This window comes from Poecilia reticulata, chromosome 9, assembly GCF_904066995.2.
Source record: "Poecilia reticulata chromosome 9, P_reticulata-male-v2, whole genome shotgun sequence".
NCBI lineage: Eukaryota > Metazoa > Chordata > Actinopteri > Cyprinodontiformes > Poeciliidae > Poecilia > Poecilia reticulata.
Genome location: NC_088838.1, coordinates 2,865,940 through 2,889,846, shown reverse-complemented (window position 1 = coordinate 2,889,846; position 23,907 = coordinate 2,865,940). Strand labels below are relative to the sequence as shown.

Genomic DNA, 23,907 nt, shown 5'->3' with positions numbered 1-23,907 from the left:
AAAGAACAGAGTGAGCCACAGAAGGGGCGGTCACATCCAGACGATAAAACCGAACAAAAGTGTGCGGTGAAGACCAGCTGGCTGCAGCACAGATGTTACTCACAGGGACCCTTCTGAAAAGGGCCCAGGATGCCGCTACACCCCTGGTTGAATGTGCTCTCACACCATGAGGTAAAGGGAGGCCCTTGCTGTTGTAAGCAAGAGAAATAGCCTTTTCGACCCAATGAGAGAGTATCTGTCTGGACAGAGCCTTTCCCTCTAGCTGGATTGGCAAAACAGACAAACAGCTTATCACACAGTCGCACATTCTGAGTGCGATTGATGTAAAGACGCAGTGCACGCACTGGGCACAGCAAATGCAACCTTCCTTATTCTTCAGAAGCAAAAGGAGGGGGATAAAACCTAGAAAGCTCAATGGTCATTGTGCTGTAATCCGAAGGAATCACCTTAGGGAGATATGCAGCATTTGGTCTTAAGGTGACCTTTAAACCATCAGCTGAAAACTGAACACAAGAGGGATGCACTGAAAGTGCATGCAGGTCCCCAACCCGTTTTGTTGTTGCCAAAGCAAGAAGCAGAGCTGTCTTGTATGATAGAAATTTCAAATCAACCAACTCAAGGGGCTCAAATGGAGCAAGCTGATTGTTTCTGCATACCATGACTTTGCTGGCCAGCGAGGGGCCACCAGAATCAAAGATAGGCCCCATCTGCTTGCTCTGTCCAGTACTGGCAAAATCATTTCCACTGGGGGAAATGCATATAGAAGCACATTGGGCCATGGGTGATCCAGGACATCCACTCCCAGTGGAGCGCTGTGATCCGTTATGGAAAAGAACAGGGGACAGTGGGTGTTGGCTTTGGTGGCAAAGATATCGACTGAAGCTTTGCCGAACCGTTGCCAAATCTGTACCACCACAGATGGATGCAGTCTCCACTCCCTCACCAGTGGGCCTCCCCTGGACAGCAGATCTGCCCCCAAATTCAGGTGCCCAGGAACATGAGTTGTTCTGACAGACAGAAAATGAAAGCTGCACCACCTCAATAGTTTGTGAGACAATTTCAGCAAGGGAAGTGAATGAGTGCCCCCTTGTCTGTTTATGTAGGACATGACAGTGGTGTTGTCCGTCCTTATCAGAACATGCTGGTTCATCAGAACCCTGCAAAAATGCCTCAGAGCCAGCAGGACCGCCCGCAACTCCAGGTAGTTTATGTGGAGCTTTGATTGGGTTAATGTCCAGACCCCCCTCACTGCTATGCCATCTCATATTGCCCCCCAACCCTTCAGAGAGGCATCTGTGGACAACACTTTGCGAAAGGACACCCTGCCGATTGGAGACCCACAGTACAGCAGTCCGGGCTCCCTCCACGGGCGAAGGGCTGACATGCAAGCAGCAGTTATCGTCAGCCTTCTGTGCAGGTGCTGTGACGTACACAGTCGGTGAGAGCGTGTCTAGCGCTGCATCGGACGCATTTTTAACAGTCTGAGCGGGACCACTGCGATCATGGAGGCCATCATTCCCATCAGCTGTAAGACAGTCCGGAAGCGCAGTTGGCACCCCAACTGAAACTGAGCAAGGCACCGATGAAACGCGGTCACACGGTGCTCTGAGAGACTGACAGGGAGCATATTTCCAGCCCCAGGAATGAGAACTGTTGACTCGGGTTCAGTGAACTTTTCTGAAAGTTTACCGAGAATCCCAGGGCTTGAATGTGGGACAGCACCTGCGGCAGCTGTTCTGCAGCTTGCTCTCTGCAACTGGCTATTAAACCCCAGTAGTCCAGGTAAGCTAGAATGCGAATTCCCTTTTCTCTGAGAGGGGCTAGCGCTGCCTCCACAATTTACGTAAATGTGCGAGGGGCGAGCAACAGACCGAAGGGTAAGAACAGGTACTCGTATGCTATTCCCTCAAAAGCAAACCTCAGAAAACGCCTGTGTTCTGGGTGTCGATTGTTGCAAACTTGTTGTTGCAAATCGCCTGGGCTGACAGCATTCAAAAGTTGTCTCAGTGTCAACATTTTGAATTTGTACTTGCGAAGGTGCATGTTCAACATTCTTCAATCTAGGATGGGACGTAGCCCACCTCCCTTCTTTGGAACAACACAATAGCGGCTGTACCAACCTCTGTTTGCTTCCGAAGTGGGAACCACACGCATTGCTCCTTTTGCCAACAACGTGTTTATTTCGTCTCTCAGAACTTTCGCTGCTTCGGACCCAATAACTGATTGGAACCGGGGGGGGGGTCTTATCTGGAACTGCAACCGGTAACCCGTAGCAACGGTCCTTTTCCTCCAAGGAGGTGCTGCCCTCTGCTGGAACGGAGAGGAGCAGCTCCGTTTGACTGTTGTGCAACGTTGTGACACAGTGTTTTGATTTTGATATTTTGGCAAGGGAATTGCACTCTTTACTGAAACATGTGGAACAGTTACACAAACATTCCGAACATTTTCTCTCATTTTTTGAGAAACATTTAACCCACTTAAACCTGGGGCTGAAGGTGCAACCAGTGTGTGCGTTAAGGTGTTGTGCTTGGAAGACTGTGTTAGGAGAACACAGCGCGTTGTACCGAGTGAATCGACTGAAAGGGAACTACAGTTAACACTATAAAATGTCTTTTATAGGTTCTTCTGCTCTTCCTTGCTTTGTAGAAAATCCTGGCTGATAACTGCAGGACAAATCAACTAAAACAGGTCCGTGTTTTGCTGCTTAAATTGTCCTGTTTTCATCAGACTTTAATTAGGGTCCTAAGCAGCTTTGTTTTAATCCTCCTCCCCTGACAAGTTTCCTAGCAGACCCCCACTTAATATCCAACATGGATTCCTGGCAGATGGCTCCATGTATTGGCTTTGTTGTTTGCAGCAATGTTTATCTATAACATATGCTCTCTCAACCTGTCCTATCCTATCCTGTGTTGTGACCTGTACATCTCACACTCATAACAACATGGGTGAACCAGCCTTTTATTCTTTGGCTGAAAGCTGACTTCCTTGGTCTGGAGTCAATATTTTTTTGTCTTATTTTAGGGACATCAGCTGTTCTGTGTCTTTCTATTTTAAGTGATAAAGTAACTAATCTCTTCTAATGAGGAATTAATAGGTAGACTTGTCATGAGGAATAATTAGCAGGAAGAGGATTAAAACCCTTTATTGCCTAGTTGAGAGGTTTCTGGGAGCTATGGTGACTAACGGCTGTTCTGTTCAGAGTGCCTTGCAAGAGTAGAGAAATATTTCTAAAACTGATATGAGACACTGATGAAATGAGAGAGAAAATGTCCAAAAACAGTTATTTGGTGACTGTCCATAGTACAGTTTCTACTACGGTACAGAATAAATGGGGATCCTTAAATAAACAAGAAAAAAAACTGGACTGGACTAATTGTTTGATCAAATTGGAATTTAACCTAAATGACTGAATCTGTCTGTACGACTGAACTGACTTTTTAGTAAAGTGCTTTGAGACTACATTTGCTGTGAATTGGTGCTGTACAAAAAAACAGGACTTGAAATGATTAAAATTTTGCAACTATGTGGCTCAAACTCATAGAATCAGGGCTGTTCTTAGATTTTTTCACAGCTTTGCTGTTTTGACATCTGTTTTACTTATAACATATTGAACATAGGTATTACTTTATTTGACTGGGTGTGAATAAAAAGACACTGTTAATGGACTTTTAATGCAACTCTTAAAGCAACTTTGCATTAAAAGTGTCATAATTTTCCGAGTGACACTTCATGACAACAGTAATACGTTTTTATGCACTATAATCTAATTAGGACATCCTCATTTTTAATAGATCCTAATAAAACCCCTGAGAGTGAAAGAGGTGTACTTTCTGTTTCCCACACGTGCAAACAAATATGGCTCTTCCACCCACACGGGAAAATAAATGTACAATTGCATTAAAGCAGACAGCCATGTGCTGAGTGCAGCTCAGGATAAATGTTCTGTTCGGAGGTGAGGTAAGGACAGCAGATAAGAGTTTTCTCCTACCTGTGAAACCCTTTGGACACACACACTGAAAGGAGTTGATCTGATCCTGACAACTCCCGCCATGATGACATGGAGCAGACTCACATTCATCCACATTGACTGAGCAGTTATCTCCTGTTAGAGGGACACTTTGATCAGAAACATAGACTGTGAATAAAGATAAGTGAATGTTTTTGTAGATGATCTGAAGCTTACCTGCAAATCCTGGCAGGCAGCGACAAATGAAGCCAGCTGCTACGTTGTAGCTGAAGTTGGCTGTTGTCAGTTCAGGAAGCGTCCCATAGTTCTGGAGAACCGAGCGCTGGAAACACTCCCCATCATTTTCACATGGATTCTGTTCGCACTCATCTATATCCACCTGGCAGTTCTCTCCTTCATAACCTGAACATTCAAGTTGTATACAGTGATGAACTGTTTTGCATTGATCAATCCCTTATTTATTTGCAACATTTAATTTGCAGAAAATTGTAGGTAAATGTTTTTTCAGTCCAAATTCTTACACCTTCCCCTGGTACTAAACTAGTTAGTACTAACTAATCCCAGGAACTTAGTACATGAATTTCCTGTAATTAATAGCACGTTTTAAGTCCAAAATACACACATAATATTGCTAAAAGTGTTGCATATCTGCCTTCAAACACATGAATTTGAGTGACCTCACTTTTTTCATTTATAGGGTTATATGATGTCACAGTGTTATTATGGGAATTGCTCATCATTCTTGCAGAACTGTATTTGTAAAGCCAGACACTGATGTTGGATGAAAAGCTTGTCTAACAATTTCTGCTCTAATTCCAAAAGTGTTGTCAGGACTTTCAAGTTCTTCTGAGCTAATCCCACACAAAGCTTAACACACCTTTCTGTGAGGCTATAGGTACAGCCTTTATATGAAGACAGAGGCTATCGCTTAGTGGTTCTCAAGATGTGGAACCATGACATTGTCTAAAGTTTGTTTGGAGAGTTCATTTTAGTGGAACTAACGGGCTGAGTCTAACTCCTGAAAATCAGCTTCACACTATAATCCCTCCTTCACCAAACATAATGTTTGCCACATTCCAGTCAGAGACGAGTCATTCTCCTGGCAACTCCCAATTCCAGAGAGACATGATTTAGAGAACACAGCTCTGCAGCTGGATCCAGTGTCAGCTTGCTTTACACAACATTCCAATATGTCGTACGCACACTCTTCATTCAAAATTGCTTTCACTTTGTCAAAACTCAACTAATAGCACAATGTGGAATAGAGTGAATACCTTTGGCGACATTGTGCTTTAAAGGAATTGTTTATTAACTATTCCATGTACATTTCCTAAACTGTACACAACACGTGCAGCATACCTGCCTGCTTTTAATATTTAAATCACGTCTTTCAACATGTGTCTTAAACATTTCCTTCCACTAAAAGAGCTGAAGGGGGTTAGAGGTGGGGAGTTTATTTTCAGGCTAGTTTGTGTTGATCTGCAGTATACCTGGCCAGCAGAGGCACATGTACTGGTTGATTCCCTCTGAGCATGTGGCTCCATGCTGGCAGGGATCAGATGCACATTCCAGGATGTCGTTTTCACAGTGGTCACCAGTGAAGCCCGTCCCGTCACAGTCACACTGATAACTAGGAACCAACACACACACAGAGGAAATGGTCATAATCATGTTGGACTTTACAAAGGAGGGTTTTTTTCTTTAGCGTCAGACTGGCGACCTGTCCAGGGTGACCCTGCCTCTCGCCCGGAACGTTAGCTGGAGATGGGCACCAGTAACCCTCTCAACCCCATTAAGGGACAAGGGTGTTAGAAAATGGATGAATGAATGGATGGATGGTTTTTCTCTTTAAGTAACAGCCTTCTCCGTTGCTTCTTCAGAGCCATCACCCCACAGAGGCCATGCATGCTCGCACACAAATGTAGCATAAAATGTTTCAAAGTGAAGGATAAAGCAACTCCCAAAAACAAATGGTGGCACTAACATTTTATGCTTTGTTAAGCAGTAAACTGTGCTTTGTCCTGACCCTTGAACCTTGAGTTTTATATGATAGGTCAACACAACATAATGGACCTTACCAAGCTCCACCCAGAAACGCCCCTCGACAGTCCCACGTGACTGCATTGCTCACAAACAAAGCCTCGCGGGACTTAGTTTCTATGTCTAAACATGGCATATTTCGTTTTAACTGACTCTCTACAGAGTATTTCTGAATCGATTAGTGTTGGATTTCTGCCGGAATTTCAAAAAATATCAGCCACGACAATGGACAGAGGAACCAACAAGTTCATAAAATCTTTTTTGGATGACATCAAGGTGTTAGAGCCACGGGATGCCTCCAACATTGTGCGAGTCACAGGTAAATGCTACTGATCGATGAGGAAAACAGCAGATCCTCACACCCTCAGCATAAATATAGCTGTGGACAAGATCACTGATGCCTACTGTTCCTGTAAGGTAAGTCGGGTATTCATGGTTTAGAGGGTTACTTTTGAAATGACTGATTTCTGTTGTTTGCTAATGTTTCAGTGTGCCTAGGCCTGATACTCGGTGCTAGCGTGGCTAACACGATTACAGTTTAGTAAAAAGCCTTTTCAGATGAAATAAAATCTTTAATGTATGTCAGATACGGTACACATTGCATATTGATCTGTTCAGCTAACGTAAGGCTGTAACAGACAGGCTTCAGGATGTAGAAGTTGTATCAGTACTGCCATTATGCGGTACTTGGCTAAAAGGTTTTCATAATGGATGTGTTTATTATTCACTAAACACAAAGAAAGCAAAGCAATAATTCTTACGCCAACAGACACTCCTTTGTTCTTATTGATCCTACGATGGTTGAGCTGCAAACGCCGTCATGCACAAGCTTTGATCCAAGCAAGACATTCCATTTCAGATTTTGGAAATCTGTGAATTTTAGTTCCACAAACACGATCAGGATACCTGACATCGCCTGTACAGATACCCCACTGATGGTGGAGAACCATTTTTTTTCGAGTCCTGACGCAAAAACTTTCTGCCGGTCTGCTAGTCCACAATGTACATTAGCATGAGTTTGTGAGACGGTAAGGCACGTGATAGCTGCACAGTGACGTCAAATGGGCATTGGCCAATGAAACGCAGACCCTGTGGTAAGGTCCATGCATGTTTGTGCTTTCTAACTTTTTCAAAAATAAAATAAAAAGAGGGGCATGCATTGTATTTAATCTCTTTATTCTGATGCCCCTAAATAAAAGCTGGACAGGATTAAATATTAACTCACAAAATATATTATTACATTTATATCTGATTAAGTAGGGAAAGTATGTATACTTTGCCATATATTTTATAACGTTACAACCTATATTAGGTCTTATGTGATATACCTAGTGAAGTTAGAGAGCACATTATTTTCAAAATCCTTTACTGGTAAAAGTTGGAAAACATTTACATTGAGCCAGTTTGGTCAGGCAAGTGGTCAGATAGTGTGTGTGTGCGTGCGTGTGTTTTTCTTTTAAACCTCATAAAACAGAGCATTACTACCCAGAGGTTGAAACGTCAGACTGAGCCTCAGACAGACAGGCTGCAGGATGTGACTCTGACACGGCTCCTCATTACGATGCCTGATTCAGACACCAATCTTTGGTTACCAACCTTTTGTTTTAAGCAGATCATCAACTACTTCACAGTCCAGAAATTCTCTGAGTTTCTATTTATGTTTATCTGTTCATTACTTTGTGTCTGTGCTGCTATCAGTTGTCTGTCACACATTGGGGCAGCTCAGCTGCGACTCAGTGGATAGAGTAGTCATACTGCCTTCAGAAGGTCGTATGTTTGATTCCAACACCCTATGCCCTGCATTCGCCGGGTTGCTGGTTTGATCCCCACTCTCAATCATGCTTGTGTCCACAATGCTCCCTCCGCTACAGATTTTCCCTGTCAGGAGATCCTGTTGTGAATTCTAAGACTAGTTAGCATGGCCACCGATGACATCGGACAAATGGTTTTCCTGTAACAATGAATTGTTTCTTCGCCATTAGCACATTTAGCAGCGTGTTGATCAGGGTGATTGACAGTGCTAAGATTCTCCTCCTGATTCTGATTGGTTGTTTTTGGTGAGGAGCAGTGCTATTATTGCTTCAGATGACAATAATAACTCAGAGAAGAGTTGGAGGAGACTGATTGTTTCATATTATACAGTCACAACATTGTGATAAATATTTAAAAAACATATTCTTATTAAAGTTACTTACTGCAGCTTTAAGTGTGGGTGTGTGGGAGGTCTTGGGGGGGTGCATGTGGCTTTAGTATAAAGTGCTTTGGGTGGTCACTATGTCTACATAACATACATTTACAGTTGAAATGAATTCATATTCTGAGAGGAAACCAGAAAACTAACTAACAGAGAAAGAACATGGAAACTCCACACAGACAAATCCCAGCACTACTAACTCTAAATCAACAGCGTCAACTAGAACCTTCCATCCATCCATTTTCTTCCGCTTATCTGGGGTTGGGTCGCGGGGGCAGGAGCTTCAGAAGGGAGACCCAGACTTCTCTCTCCCCAGCCACTTCTTCCAGCTTCCAGTGGTTCTAGTTGGGATTCCAACTAGAACCACTGAGCAACATTTGTCAACCTCAGTGCAATTAATTGCACCAGTTTAATCTAATTCAATATCCTTGTTAATTTGGTTTTTTGTAATTTGAAGGACTTGAAGTTATGGTGAAATGATCTAGTAGAAGGTTCAAGTCAAGACATTCTATAAACAGCTAAATAAGAAGTTGACAAATCTCTACAATGAGAATCTAACATAAGGCTAAGTATAATTATTTCACTGTTAGTCAATTTTTTTTCATAAGTATTTAGTATGATTGATCTCTGGTGAACAGATTAATAAGAGTTAGGCCAATTACAAATATTCTAATATTGTGAAGTGATAAATTGTCCCAGAAGTTAATGCGATATATGATCATGTTGTTTTGAGACCAATTTCAAGTAATAATGATAATGGCATAACAATATAAGAACATATTCTTTCTTTTTTATATAGAATGAATAACATCGATAGAAATAACATCAATAACATGTTCTCAAAGATCAATAAACTTTAAATTCTGAAAAACATTTAACACTGGAACTGGAAAGCATTTTAAATATCCAAACAAAATAAACAAAACAATAGAAACAACAAATAAATAAAAGTCATCATGAAGTCTCTGTAAACAAAACTGTCCTTCAAAAACACAGCAATTTGAGACCAAAGTACCAGACTGAAGATTTTTGTCATCCAGTTTTTTGTAAAAAGAGAGAGAGAGAGAGAGAGAGAGACAGAGAGAGACAGAAGACAAAAACAATAAATGATGCAAATGGAAATTATATGGTTTGTTTTAATTTATCAGGTGATTATTGACTTCTTGCTCAAGCAACAGGTCTAGTCACAGTTAAGGTTGGAGAAAGTCTGAGAACAAAATGTCATGAGTTGAAACATAAAAGCATGGCTTTTCGTAATCTTACCTGTTGATCCTATCATTGCACTTGCCCCTGTTCAGACAAGGCATGCTGGCACATTCATCAATGTTGACCTCGCAATCCTGGCCCTGGAAACCTGCCATGCACTCACACGAGTACAAGGCAACATGGTCTAGACAGGTGGCGCCGTTCTGACAGGGAAGAGACTCACACTCATCGATCTCCTCCTCACAGTTGATGCCTGCAGAGAATCAGAGAGAATGAAACAAACATCACGTTTCATAATCTAAGAATATGTGCAGCACTAAGCCCATGACAACAGCAGGACTGACAAGTATCCATCACAGATAAAATGTGTGTTCTCCTGCAAAGTGAACACATTTTCATTTTTTGATGAATTATACACAAGTTAAATGTGGTTTTGTAGCTGCTACAAATCTCTTATGAAAAGAACACCAATCCAAACTTTATGTTATCAAGTTCAGAATAGATACCTCTGTTTTGTCTGTTTTGATTCTTTTTCTATGTCACAGTAGAAACTTGTGGTATCAGCACCATTCTGAGTGCATGAGTGGAGTTGGCAGGGGGCATTAGAGATCAATGACTGTGTTGAGTTATTTTGAGTGGTCAGCAAATGTACACTGTCATACAAACTACATACTAACGCTACTGTATCAAAGTGTCAGAGCTTAATAGCACTAATAATTAAAAGCAAAAACTGAATATTACAAGAGTTTATGAAACATTTCATGAATCTATCACATCATTTTTAAAAACCTACATGACTACATTACCTTTAAAACCTGGAGTGCAGTCACACATGTAGTGATCCACCAAATCCAGACATGTGCCACTGTTCTGACAGGGTTGTGAGGCACACTCATTTATTTCGAGGTCGCAATGATAGCCCTGAAATCCAGGCACACAGAAACACTGGTAGCCATCAACTCTGTCTTTACAGATGGCTCCGTTTTGGCAGGGGTCAGACCAGCACTCATCAATATTCTCCTCACAGTTATTCCCCTGGAATCCAGCAGCACATTGGCACTGAGGGCCCTGGTCAGGGATGTTCAGGCAAGTAGCACCATTCTGACATGTTTCCTCTGAGCAAGTGGCTACGTCCTCCTGGCAGTTGTCACCTCCCAGACCAAGAGGACAGTGGCACGAATACCCATTGACTTTGTCCACACAGTTGGACTTAACATCACTGCAGGGGTCACTCTGACATTCATCTACATCTTGATCACATGTGTTCCCTGTGAAGCCATCTGGGCACTGGCAGGTGAACCGATCCGTCCCAAGTTCACTGGTACAGTTGCTGCAAGGTGCAAAAATACAGGGATCGTAGAGTTCGTCGCAGTTTTTACCCATGAACCAGATTGGTCCTTTGGTGCACAGACACACATATTCACCCCTGTGGTCGATACATGTGGCACCATTGTTGCAAGGAGAGGATAAACATCTGTCTGCTGCTGCTGTGCACAGTAATCCTAAAATGGGGGAAAACAAACAAAATAAACAAATCACAAACTTATAATCGATATATTGTTTTAGTAATAATCAAGTAAAACCAAGTACAAGTGATTGTCTAAAATCCGTGTATGGTTCGTTCTTTGGTTTTTTTGTTTCAAAATAAAATTAGAAAAACCAAACAAGCATGTGTTCTTTTTTGTTTTTTCGTTTTTAAAACAAAATTAGAAAAACGGCAATTGCAAAAATAAAGAAAATGAGCTGTCAATTTCGGTTTTCATTATTTCATTTTTGGCAAGCGGTCTGACCCGGAAGTTCTCTCTGTCCGGCTTACGCAGGGACCGAATCACACACATTATGCAGGCTGCAGGGACACAAGCTTGTTCATTTCAGGCTATATACTGTAGTATTTTCTGCCAGCCGCAAGTCAGTTTAAGTAAAGCTCCTGTGAGAAACAAATAATACCGGACATCTGGTCACCGAGAAAAATGGTTAGCCTGAGTTTTTAGTTAAGTTTTTTATTTTGAAAGGCCAGAGCACCGGGGAGTGGCTTTCCACTGCAGCCATACCCGTCTCGTCTCTGGACCAGCAAGATGGCTTCCATTGCACTGCGCCTCCAGCAGCGACAAACAGTAAGTACACTATTAATTTGTCACAAAAAGTTGTTTTAAGATGTTTTTAGACTAGAAAGTAGCCCTTATAGCTTAATTTACGGTTTGAAATATACTCAGGAGTTTTCGGAGCAGCGTAGCTCCGCTAACGGGGCCAGGCGGCTCCAGGCTCAGCGGCCGGGTGGAGTGTGTTCACCCCGCTAACCAAGGTCTGGGCAAGTCACCTTGTCTATTCTGCTGCTTGATATCTGATCGTAGCTTCTCAAAGTGTGACATGAAGAGTTTAATGTGTTTGCATATATACTATTTGATACGTGTGTCAAAATATAATATTCCTCTCTGCAGAGTTCGATATTTCTGAAGATGTTAGTATCTTCTAATCATTGACATCATCCGATACTAGTTACTAATATTCCCTTCCTCTGATCTTTTTGTAGTTTGTAAATTCATATTATTTATGTGTGTGAAATATATTCTTCCCTTCGATTGGCTTCTTATGTGAAGTGTGAACTTTTTTAAAATATATTTTTTATTGTTTCATACAGGCGGCTCTTAGGAGGAGAGGCCTCAGCTCCAGGTTTGGATGAAGCTTCCCAGAATCTCCCAGTGATCCTCTTCCTCCTCCTGACATCGTCTTCTTCACTGTCTCCTCATCTTTTATATACATAAATTATAGGAATATTTTTTCATGTTTCCCCAAACATTGGCTGAATATCTGCGTATGTTATTGTAATAAATAAATTTATGAAAATGTTTTGTCTGTTTATTTTGTAAGATTTGAGTTTAAAGCTCTGATTACATAAAGGTTGATACAAATTAAATATTTGTTTCTTTTAATGTTTCTTGCTTATAAATCCAGAGCTAAGAAATAATGAAAAGTATCCACTCAAAAGTTGTTCATTATGTTTAGTCAGTTGAGTCTAATAAGTTATAATAAATAGGACACGCTGGAGGGACGATGTCTCTCTGCTGGCCTGGGAACACCTTTGATTCTCCCGGAGGAGCTGGAAGAAGAGGCTGGGGAGGGAAGTCTGGGCTCACGACCCAACCCCGGATAAGCGGAAGAAAATGGATGGATGGATAAATAGTCTCATGAAGGGCACAGAGGTTTTCATTTCTAATTGGACAGTAATATGCATCTTATAAAAATGTGAAAAGATATTGTGAGGTGTTAAACCACAGAAGAGAAGAAGCCTATATCATTTTTCTAACACCTACTGATGTACAAGATTTGTTTTTTTTTTAGATTGAAGTCTGAATTCTGAGATTAAAGACAGAATGATGACCTTTTTTCTTTCCCAAATCTTCCATAGGCAAACATTTATTTAGTTAAGATTTTAATAATCTGGCAAATTATTTCAAACATTTCCTACCTGGTATAAATCTATTTACCTGGTATAAATCTATTTTTAAATACCAGAAATAGAAATAGATTTCTATTTCTGGTATCTATTTCCAGGTATTTACCTGAAATAGATACTACTATCAATCTATTAGTATATTGTATATAAATGTTTTTATATATACAATATATTCTATATTTATTTTGGATAAATATACAATATTTATCCAGGATATTGTATATTTTGGATAACCTTTTTTGCATGCTTGTTCATGACATACCGGATTATAATTGCTTAGCTAATGCTATTCAGAAAGGAAAAACTTAAAGGGTTTGAATGACTAGCAGAATGTTCTTTGAGCGTCTTTTTAAACCAGAGCAGATTAAAGGTTGGTAAAAAAAATGGACGGACTAGCCCTTTAGATATTTACTGAATGGGAAGCTGCATTTAGCAGCCATTAGCTTCATATACAAAACAAAGTCGGAGTTAAAGGCTATCTGTGTGAAGGTATGATCAAATTAATTACATGTCGCTTTGGACGAGTGTAGAAAAACAAAGTGTGCGGGACAGAGCATAATGTGTATGTGTGATACGGCCCCTGTGTAAACCGGACAGAGAGAACTTCCGGGTCAGACCGATTGTCAACAATGAAATAATGAAAAGCTAAATTGACAGCTTGTTTTCTTTTTTCTTTTTGCAATTGCCGTTTTTCTAATTTCGTTTTAAAAACTAAAAATCAAAAAAACACATGCTTGTTTGGTTTTTCCAATTTTATTTTGAAACGAAAAAACCAAAGAACGAACCATACACGGATTGTCTAAGTGCCTTTGTGAGATCTTTGATCCTTTAACAAAGGATCTTTATCAGTTTTCTAATTAAATAACTGGGTGCTTTGCTGATATGTTTCAGAAAACAACTCCTGGTAGAACAACATAACATATGGCAGCAAACTATGCTTTAAATTCAAGACGGTACATTATTTTTCAATGAATTAGAATGCCACTGAAAAGTTACAATATTTCATTTAGTTAATAAAATAATTCATTACTTATGGAGCAGGGTTTCCCCCACTGTATTATAGGCCTGGCTGGCAAACACTGACAAACATTAAAGAAAAACATTCATATACACAAAAACTATCAGTCCTTGTTTAAATAAAATTAAAATGAAATAAAGAAATAAACTTAAGTCAAATCAAGATGGAATGAGGTTAAAAATGTAATTTTCTATCACCGGTATGAGCCTTGATCGTCTACAGTAATGCAAAAAATGTTTGGAATAATAATATGTATAATGCATCTGTAGAATGTTTGACTTAATTTTCCAACTTTCCAATAAGTGAATTAAATAAAGTATTCTGTAAAATTCAAATCTACTGAAATTGATACATTGCTGCTAACAACAACTCCGGTACTTTGTTGCATCTCCTCTGGCATCCATGAACTTTTGCAGTTTTCTGAGATTGAAAACAAAAACCTCAATGTCCACTTGTGCATTTCCTGCTAAATGTCATGAATGAGTATCTTGAAGCCCTTATGTTCTAAACCAACCTCAGACTATCTTACAGAGCTGACTTGCTCAGGTGTTTTGCTTCGAAATCTGAACTATGGGAGGAAGTTAAGACATGAAAAATATATGCCCTTCATCACACTAGTATCTTTTTTAGTTATGTTTCACAGTAACAATGTTAACCATCCCCAATTACATAATCTAGTTGAATAAAGAAATCTCCACTGCTTACATTTTGTCAAATATTTACAGATTTAAGGTCATATGATAATTTAAAAGTATATGATTTTAATTATATGATTAAAGCAAATTGATTCTAGATTTCTGCCACTTGGATAACATCAGATCACTTTCCTCTGGGCTTTATGCCAAATAAAAATCTAACATTTTTGACATGTTATGGAATAGAATTGTGCTTTTTCAGTGTTTGTCAATTAAATTATAGATAATTGGGACGTTTGGTCAGAGTTACCCTGAAACAACAGACTTGATTTTAGCTACCTGAAGAAATTCTACCCTGAAATTATGAGAATAGATCTAAATGTTATAAATGTTTGACATTCAGATCATTCAGGAAGGATATATTTTATGTACAGTTCACTACAAGATTTTATGTTTTGAACTATTTCAAATTTTGTCAAGATTTCACAGATTTTGAGTTAATAGGTCAAATGGCCTAGAAGCTATTGAAAAAAAATACTAAAGAAATAGCTAAAAAAATATATATAAAAAAAGTGTTCAAATGTAATAAAGATGAGTGTGCCTCATTTATACAGTCTAGTACAGTGGTCCCCAAACTACGGCCCGCGGCCGGATCCGGCCCGCCGCCACATTTGGTTCGGCCCCCTGAACAATACTAGAGAGCATTCAGATTTTTTTTCATATATTGTGTTTTCCGGTTTATATGTGGATTTTCTTCAACCACCAGGGGGCTCTTTAGCAAGAAGTGTGTCCTGTAAACTGTGGGTGTTTTGTTTTGCACGGCACATTGCTGCAATCTGTTGGACTTTTAGGGAACTGCTTGACTTTTATGTTATTTAATCAGTATGGTTGTTTGCTAGCGGTAGAGCACATGTGTTTGCTATAAACACCGCATTCCCTCAATGAAATATATACTAGTCCGTCGTCAGTCCCAGTGACCGTTTCACTAACGGTTTTTGCCCATGTGCTTTCTGGGTAAAAATCACTTATTAGTAATACTATTACTTATAGTGGGATTATGAGTTGAAACGACGACATAAATAGATAAAAATGAGCAAAAATCGAGGCTGAGTGTCTCAGAATCAGCAATCTTTCTCTTTGAAACACACACACAGGACTGTAGATTTCTGACTCCAAAACTCTTTTTAACTCCCCCTCACAGGCACAAATATTGGTCTAAAAGTCGGTCATGACATAGATACACATGCCTGCTCCCGTAAAATGTTTTCAGAAATTTGCTAGGGCTTATGGTTTTTTGTCAGGGTCCTTGAGATCGACGCTGGGTGTCTCACAAGTATAGAAACTCTGTCTCCAGCAGACATAGAGAGTCAGCCCAGGTGCACATAATTAATTACCATAGCAACGGGGCCCAGCCAGAGGCAGTGAGTAGTTTCACAAACAGTCGCAGAGAGAGGTCTCACAATGCATTGTGGGAAGAATACATATTTCCTGTGACTATTCATATTTTGTTCAAATAAAATAATTATTTCTCTGAATTTTTGAATGTGAATTAAAATCCTTAGTATGAAGGCTGACAAATTTCGAGAAATAAACACGGTTTTTATTTTGGACCGTGAGTGAGAACCACATGTGCGAAGGTTATAGTCATCAGTCTCGGACAGAATCTCATTAAACAGAGAGTTAAGCCATTGTATTGTTGCAGTGAATCAGATCAGTCATAGAAATATGGTGATGAATCTGGCTGGATCAGTCATTGGATTTTTTTGATTAACCAAATAAAGCTAATTAATAGTGTAAGTTCATGCTCCCTAAATTCTGGTGAAAAGAGCAAAGTTGGGCAAACTATAGCTAAAATAGGTTCAAGCTGATGGGCACACTTTGGCAGGCACTGTAAAATTTCTGCAGGAATTTTCTAGTTTTACAAATATTCTTCAGTCCTACTCTAGGTCGTTACGTTTTAATATTCTACTGCTGCTAATACAATAGTCTGCTTACTGCTGTAACACTTGGAGAGGCTTAGAAACCAATCTGATGATGAAGAATTACAAGCAGCTCTTTTCTGTAGACTTATATGTAGAACAGATGGTGTTAAAGGTAAACCTATTACAGTGTCTGTGTCAACAATGAAAGTTTTACCCACTTCATTTAATGCAAGACAGATAATGACAGTCACACACAGAGCAGAGCTCTGTTATGACAGAGGTATTCAGTCGTCCCTCCAGATCAGTCAATTCAGGTGATACGGTCAAAGGTGTGTAAGATCCAGCACCAAGCCACGCTGACTGCTTCTAATAACATTTGTAAAAGATTTAATCATGTGCAGTAATGTCAGCACTGGACCATGACAGGATGCCACCTGTGTAATAAGTCTAGTCATGAAATGTCCTCAGTTGCAGCTTGAAAGTGACTGGAGACAACAGAGACTCAGGTGGGAAGGGTATATTATGCTAAATTACAAAGATTTGTGATTTAGCATGCAAAATGCTAAATCAGGAGCATGCAAAGTCAATAGCAAGATACCTCCAAGCTTCATGTGACCTTCAGATTAGGGAAACAATTTTATATAGAGAGCTTCAAGGAATTTGTATCGATGGCTGAGCAGCTGCATCCAAGACTTTTATCACCAAGTCTAGAGCAGGCCATTGGCTGGAGAGGTGCAAAAGATCATTAGATTCTAGAGTAGTGGAGATGTGAACTTTGGAGCAAGGAGTCCTGGCATTCCGTCTAGCAATTCAGTAGACAAGTCTGGATTTGACTGTTGCCAGGAGAGCAACGCTTGCCTGACTGCATTGAGGGATTGTTGCAGTCAGACAGAGTTGGGCTCAGTCCCTTAGTGCCAGTAAAGTGAATCTTATTTTTGTATAATATCAATACATTTTGGGAAATCTAATCCCCATATGTAGGAACAGTTTTTGGATGGCCCCTTTCTGTACCAACATAACTGAGAACCAGTGCACAAAGCAACATGCATAAAGACATGGAAGAACCTTTTCTGCGCAAAGTCTCTGTCCTAAATCTAATACAACACCTATGGATTGAACTGAAGTGAGACTGTGAACCATGCATTCTTGTCCAACATCATTATCTTGAAATAATCATCAAATTTCCCCATAAACATGCTCCTAAACCTGTGGAAAGCTTTCCCAGAGGAGCTGAAGTTGTTATAGTGCAAAGAGTGGGTTGACATCATGTTGAATCCCATGGAATAGGATGTGACTCAAACTTACATGTGTGTGAAGGAAATAAGCTGAACAAGTCTAATTTAGAGGGAAGAATCTCAATTTACCCATTCAGCCATTTTCATCCTTGCGGTAAAAGGAAAGTAAATCTTAAAGTACATTCTGTCTTCAAACTATTCTACTTTTATAATTTCCTGGATTTCAAGGCCAACCTTCAGCGATAAGGCGCTTATATGTCAGGTAGGTCATTCCTGACACCTCCCTCTCCTGCCAACTTACAAGACGATTGATTTTTACCACTGTACTGTTGGTTGGGTGGATAAAAGCTCCCCAATTACATGGGAGACAACCAGCTTTTCTGCAAACAACATTATCAACAGCAGTAACAATGCATTTATGTCTTCTATCTAACACCTGCATCCCTTATTTTCCACTGTATGCACTTTAACACCTCCACTTCCTTTCACTGGCATTTCCTATCACTTCAACCTAACACCAAACCTTCCTTCTCACATCACTGTCTCACTTCTCCTCCCCTCACAGCTCTGCTTTTCATACCTCATGAAGCCTGGGAGGTTCTGTGTTCATTATATCACCTACACTTTAAGAACATACAAGCTTGTTAGGGCACAGTTCACGTTTGGTCAGAGTTACCCTGAAACAACAGACTTGATTTTAGCTACCCGAATAAAGTCTACCCTGAAATTATTAGAATAGATCTAAATGTTATAAATGTTTGACATTCAGATCATTCAGGAAGGATATATTTTATGTACAGTTCACTACAAGATTCTATGTTTTGAACTATTTCACCTTTTGTCAAAATACAAGCATAAACTTGAATGTATGAAAGAAAATAATGTATTTTGTAAATAAATTCTGAAGAGGATGATGTACACATGTATCCTGGCCCCTGAATCTTTGTTTGTGGGATGATTCTACCAGCTTTACATACCAAAGGCTTTTTTTGCTAACACAGTCTGCTCACAACCTTCATTAGATTGGAGAGTGAGCATCTGTCAATCTTGGTCTGAGTATTAGCATAGATTTCCAATTGGATCTAAGTGTGGACTTCGACTGGCCCCTTCTAACACTTCCACATGCTTTGCTCTAAACCAGTCCATCGTATCGCTGAGTGTATGTTCAAGCTCTTTGTCCTGCTGGAAGGTGAAGATTTGCCTGGTCATCGTCGTCCTGCACCATTCTGCTCAATTCTGCTCAATTCTAATCTACTTCTACTGCTCTGTCTCGGTTTTCTCCCATTGAAGTAGATTTGTCTGGTTGAATTTGTGCTGGGCCAATCAGCAAACAGAAGGAGAAGTTGTGACTGATGATGTTGATTTTCTGTATTGATTTCTTCCTGTAGTTTTAGCAATGTCAGCAGAGGAAGTGAATGACGCCATTCAGTCCATGTTGGCCACTCTTCCAAATATTGAATCAACATTAACAGCCGCCTTCAGATCAGCTCTTTTTCTCTTTGCAGTGCAGTATGGTGCTTCATAACTTCAAACTGGTGCATTTCATTGGTCACGGGGACATGTCAGCCATTATGTAAAATTTTAAACTTCAACAGAGCCCACACCTGCAGGAAACAATCATTTCTCCCTGTATTTATTTATGGCCATCTGAATGAAGACTTTGAAAAATTAACTCTTCTTTTACATCAAACAAAAAATATTGCTGTTAATGTTTTACTGTGTAATTTTACAAACAGCACCCCATTGACTCCAGTGTCCTCACACAACCTATGTCTGACATGTACGTGTTTTGGCAGTGACAGTTAATGTTTGAAAATCACTATGCACCTTAAAATCAAGATCAGTAATAGTTTTAAAATCTACCATTAATACTCCAAAGTCAACAGAGGAGGACTCACACAGTCCACCGGGTCCAAACACCATCACCTCTGTTTTGTTTTCATTAAATTGTAAAATGTTCAAGGCCAACCAAGCTTTAACATTTTCTAGGCATATGAGGAAATGTTTTAAGGAAGAGGCATCATTTTGCTTAAGACAAGTACATTTGATAACCTTGCTCTGAGATCAGACTCATTTTAGATTTCTTTCTGCAGTGTTGTCCTCTTCTGTCTCCTTCATACCACACAAAGCCCAGATGATTCTCTCTAGCAAAGATGCTGTAAGTCAAATTATGGCCGCCTAATCTCATGACCACTGCTGAAGGGTTCTTAAAGGCAGCAAGGCTTTCCTCACTCCTCGCCCCGTCATCCAAGCTCAATCAACCCCTCACACATTCCAGTGCGATGATAATGGCCCCTCCTACATCCACCCACCCGTCCCATCCCAAAGCACTTCATAGATCACTGCTGCGGCCCGACGGAGTTCAAACCTGGCACTGACTGGTACCAGCGTTTCAAACCAGCTGTAACACTAAGCAGAGCCGCCGACTGTTAGCAGGTAGGATGTCAGGATGACGCTCACCAGAGGTCTCTGCATATCTTTTAAGAGGTGTGTGTGTGTGTGTGTGGGTGTGTGCGTGTGTGTGTGTGTGTGTGTGTGTGTGTGTGTGTGCGTGTGTGTGTGTGTGTGTGTGTGTGGTGTTGTGTGTTGCGTGTGGCGGGTCGTGTGTGGGGTGTGTGTGTGTGCGTGTGTGTGTGTGTGTGTGTGTGTGCGTGTGTGTGTGTGTGTGTGTGTTGGGAGGAGGGGGAGGGAGGGGCAGCTGAGTTTGACCTAACACATTAACCCCCCTGCTGTGAAAAGGAGAAACAAATTTACTTTTAAAGTCTTTGATTCTACTCGCTGGGCAAAAAGTATTTTTCATATTTTAATAAATGTCCAATATAAAAAAAAAACTCCCAAGTATTGAATATTCACTTTAGTTTATGAAAAACTATAAAATACATGAGTAGATTCTCTGTTACAACGAACATTCCTTCATCTGAGCAAAAAACTAAATAACTCCAAGAATTCTCCCTGAGCTTCTGACTGAGGCTCACAGGAAATGGATGAAAGTTCAAAACAACAAATACACTAAACCTTTTTTAAACTATATCACTTTCTACTCCTTTTCAACACGGTCAGTCAGGCCTCATTATCTTCCACAAACCATTTAGACTTTATAGATTACTGAAGGATGTTTCAGAAAAAAGGATCTGATGAGCAGAGATGGGATCCATCTCACTTTGACTGAAACACCAAAACAAGAAGAATCCAGTTTCGAGAGCAGACGGTCTGATCTGATCGAATGAACTGGTTTGACTTGGACCTGGTTATTTTATGTTCAGTCCTCTGACATCACTTCATTTTTAAAGGTACTAATGTAACATTTAATTGAAATTAATTAATTGGGTTTGAATGGAATGGAGGTGAACTGAAGCAAAATGAACTGAACTGATTCTCTGTATGTGCAGGTGAAAGTGGCACACTACGTCTAGAAGAAGAATCAGTTCTGTTCCTCCCAGAGACGGGGGAGCCCCAGGATAACGCACGTTAAGCTCAGAGGAATTTTATTGAATCACGACATGAGACTGGCAGCTTCACCAGCCCAGCTTTGTCCTCTGGAGGCTCCACAGCAGGTGGCTGCTTTGTTTTATACAGAAAAAAATTCCCAAATCCTTTTGGACCCAGTCAGAGTCTGAGACGTACATCCTTTTGTTTCCTGTGGAACCCTTGTGATTCATTTTGGAGGTAGAATATCAGCCTTGTTTAGAAACCAACTGTTGCTGTTCCAGCAAGGAACGTTAGAGCTTTTAGAAGTGTTTTCTGGAGAGTTTATAAAAGTTTGTCCCTTTCAGTGTTTCTTTCTTTACAAAGCACTACAGTTTAGCATTTGGATCATCCTACTCCCATCAGGCCAAATTCTCTTAGAATTAGTCACAGTTTCACATTGAGAGGCTGAAAATAACAGCAATTACAGTAATACGTGTTTCTTCCATCTTTGAAGTTGCTGTTGCTCTTTAAGTTGGATTTTGTGAAGGCTAATCATTCTGAATTTAATCAACTCTTTCTGCTTATTTTATGCTTCCTATTTTATTTTTCTCATCTCACCACCAAAGCCCTGCCTTTTCCTTTAAAACACCAGAGCTCAGCCCCACGGCTCCCTCCATGCTCCTTAACGTCCATTGACCCCTCTTTTCAGAGCCAAGACAAAAAAAAACTGTGCAGCAGTGCAGCTGGACGCCTAACACGTTGCCATGGTGACCCCTAACAATGCCACCCAGATCCAATCAGTGCGTTCGCCGAGCCACCGTTCCAATGAGCCTCAGACTCACACAAACGAAGGTCACGGGAAAAATGGCTTGAGAGGGTTTCATAAAGCTGCTGGGGTTGACTGACCACCCCCACACACACACACACACACACACACACACACGCACACACACACCCCCCCACACACACACACGCCGTGGGTCAGCACATGCTGCAGATCAACACAAACCATAAAGTTGGTAAGAAAAGTCAAAGGATGTTAAATCTTTTTGCCAGGAGAATATCTATATATGTTGAAAAAATATTTAATACATTTTTTTATTTCACAGAAACCTTTCAAAAAGCTGACTAAACAAAAAAAAGACAACTTTCTTGACTGGAAGAAACTAAGTAAGTCTTTTAGTTGCCAAACTAGAAAATACTATGATCTCACAGAAAAGTTGTGCCAAACACACAAAGATACTGCAGGTTAAACTCCATTCAACACCTGGAACCCCGGCTCTGATGTGATGAACGACCACGTACCCAGCTTGAACATCATCATTGTGATCAGCACCGTCCTCTGATATCTGGACCAAACTCTGCCAGACTCCATGGTGACCAGGCTGCTGGTGTCTCCAGTCAGTGCAGGCGGATGATGAGAGGCCACCGGTTCTCCATCCAGGCTGCTTCAAGTTAGCTGCAGACAGACAACAGCTCCATGCTGGACCACTGACACTGAGTAGGAGTCTGTGTGAGAGAGTTTTGGAGTTTGTGTGTGTGTGTGTGTGTCTTACGGGTCCAAGCAGGGATGGAGTAAGGGAGCGTAATCACCCCAGCAGACGGAGAGGGAAGAAAACCAAGGGATGGAGTCAAGGATTGGATTCATTGTTTCTCCTGACTCGCTGACAGCTGTAACCGTCTCTGCAGCTCAACGGTGCAGTGGATCTAAAGTCAGGCTGCTGCAGAGTGATCACAGAGCTGAGGCAACATGTTGCCCAGTTTAAATATGATGGAAGATCTGAAAAGCAAAACTGATTCTGTTTCTACTGATTTTGCTCCCCATGTGTTGAATTCATCAGCTTTACAAAAGACACAAATAGGTAAATATAACAATAAGTTTGTTTTGAAATATTTTAACTGAGGTAAATTAATTTTGTTCACAAATTTGGAATGTCAATAAACATTTACTAAGAACATTTTTATGCGATAAAATGGAAAACATCAACAGATTTTTCTATTGCAATGTTGCGTTTTCTAGGTGATATTTTAGCACCACTTGGTGTTAATCAGTGTTAATTAAGCTCATTTCCAAATAGTAGTATGTTTCTACACTTGCAGAAAGAGAAAAAAAATCAAAAACGACAAACCATGGCAACAAAAAACATGTGTGTGTGTGTTTCTGTTTCTCAGAGGTTCACTGGTGACCTGTCCAGGGTGTGCCTGCCTCTCACCCAAACACTGCTGGAGACAGGCAACCGGCCCCCTGCAGGTTCAGTGGGTACAGACAATAAATGGATAGAACAATATTCAAACTGTAAGCAGAAAATCTGTGGTGGTCAATAGAAACTATTTTATGGTCTAGTCTTTACAGAGACCAACAGATACAACATTCATAGTTAGATTACAACGTGATATTTAAAGTTTTGAGCATAGATAAAGATAAATAAAGTATGGCAAAATTCTAGACCCACCTCCTACACTGACATTCCCGACAAAGGAGACCATTAATCAGGGAAGCAGTTGATGTTAACTCTGGAGGAGCTGCAGAGATTCACAGAATAAATGGAAGAATCTGTAAACAGGACCATCCACAAGTACGGCCGCTATGTAAGAGCAGGAATAAAAAGCCATTATTTCCACAAACCATGCAGGGACACAGCAAGCCTGTGGAAGAAGGTGGCCTGGTAGTGGTAGTGGTGGCATCATGCTGTGTGGGTTCTTTCCTTCAGCAGAAACAGGAAAGCTGGAGAGAGTCAATGGGAAGATGTATGAAGCTAAATACAGGGAAATCCTCCCAACTCACTATTTACTGTTGCTCGATTACCAACAGTGAGCCCAATAAAATA

General features: G+C 40.5%; 1 protein-coding gene across 3 annotated transcripts in view; it reads right to left on the bottom strand.

Annotated features, from left to right (window-relative positions):
- The window catches only part of LOC103469613 (crumbs cell polarity complex component 2), a 35,994-nt gene extending 13,099 nt beyond the window's left edge, over positions 1-22,895 (bottom strand). For 2 of the 3 annotated variants that reach the window (XR_014089157.1, XM_081611233.1), the window contains exons 1-6: positions 22,385-22,895; positions 10,214-10,909; positions 9,465-9,660; positions 5,458-5,597; positions 4,184-4,369; positions 3,989-4,102 (exon numbers count right to left, since the gene is read on the bottom strand). Coding sequence is in view for 2 of the 3 variants with exons in the window: in XM_081611233.1 (XP_081467359.1) it covers positions 3,989-4,102; positions 4,184-4,369; positions 5,458-5,597; positions 9,465-9,660; positions 10,214-10,909; positions 22,385-22,454 (1,402 nt within the window). In the remaining variant the exon portion in view is untranslated. The remainder of the gene's footprint in view (positions 1-3,988; positions 4,103-4,183; positions 4,370-5,457; positions 5,598-9,464; positions 9,661-10,213; positions 10,910-22,384) is intronic. The other variant, XM_081611234.1, reaches the window with a different exon arrangement.
- Positions 22,896-23,907: the final 1,012 nt, after the last annotated feature.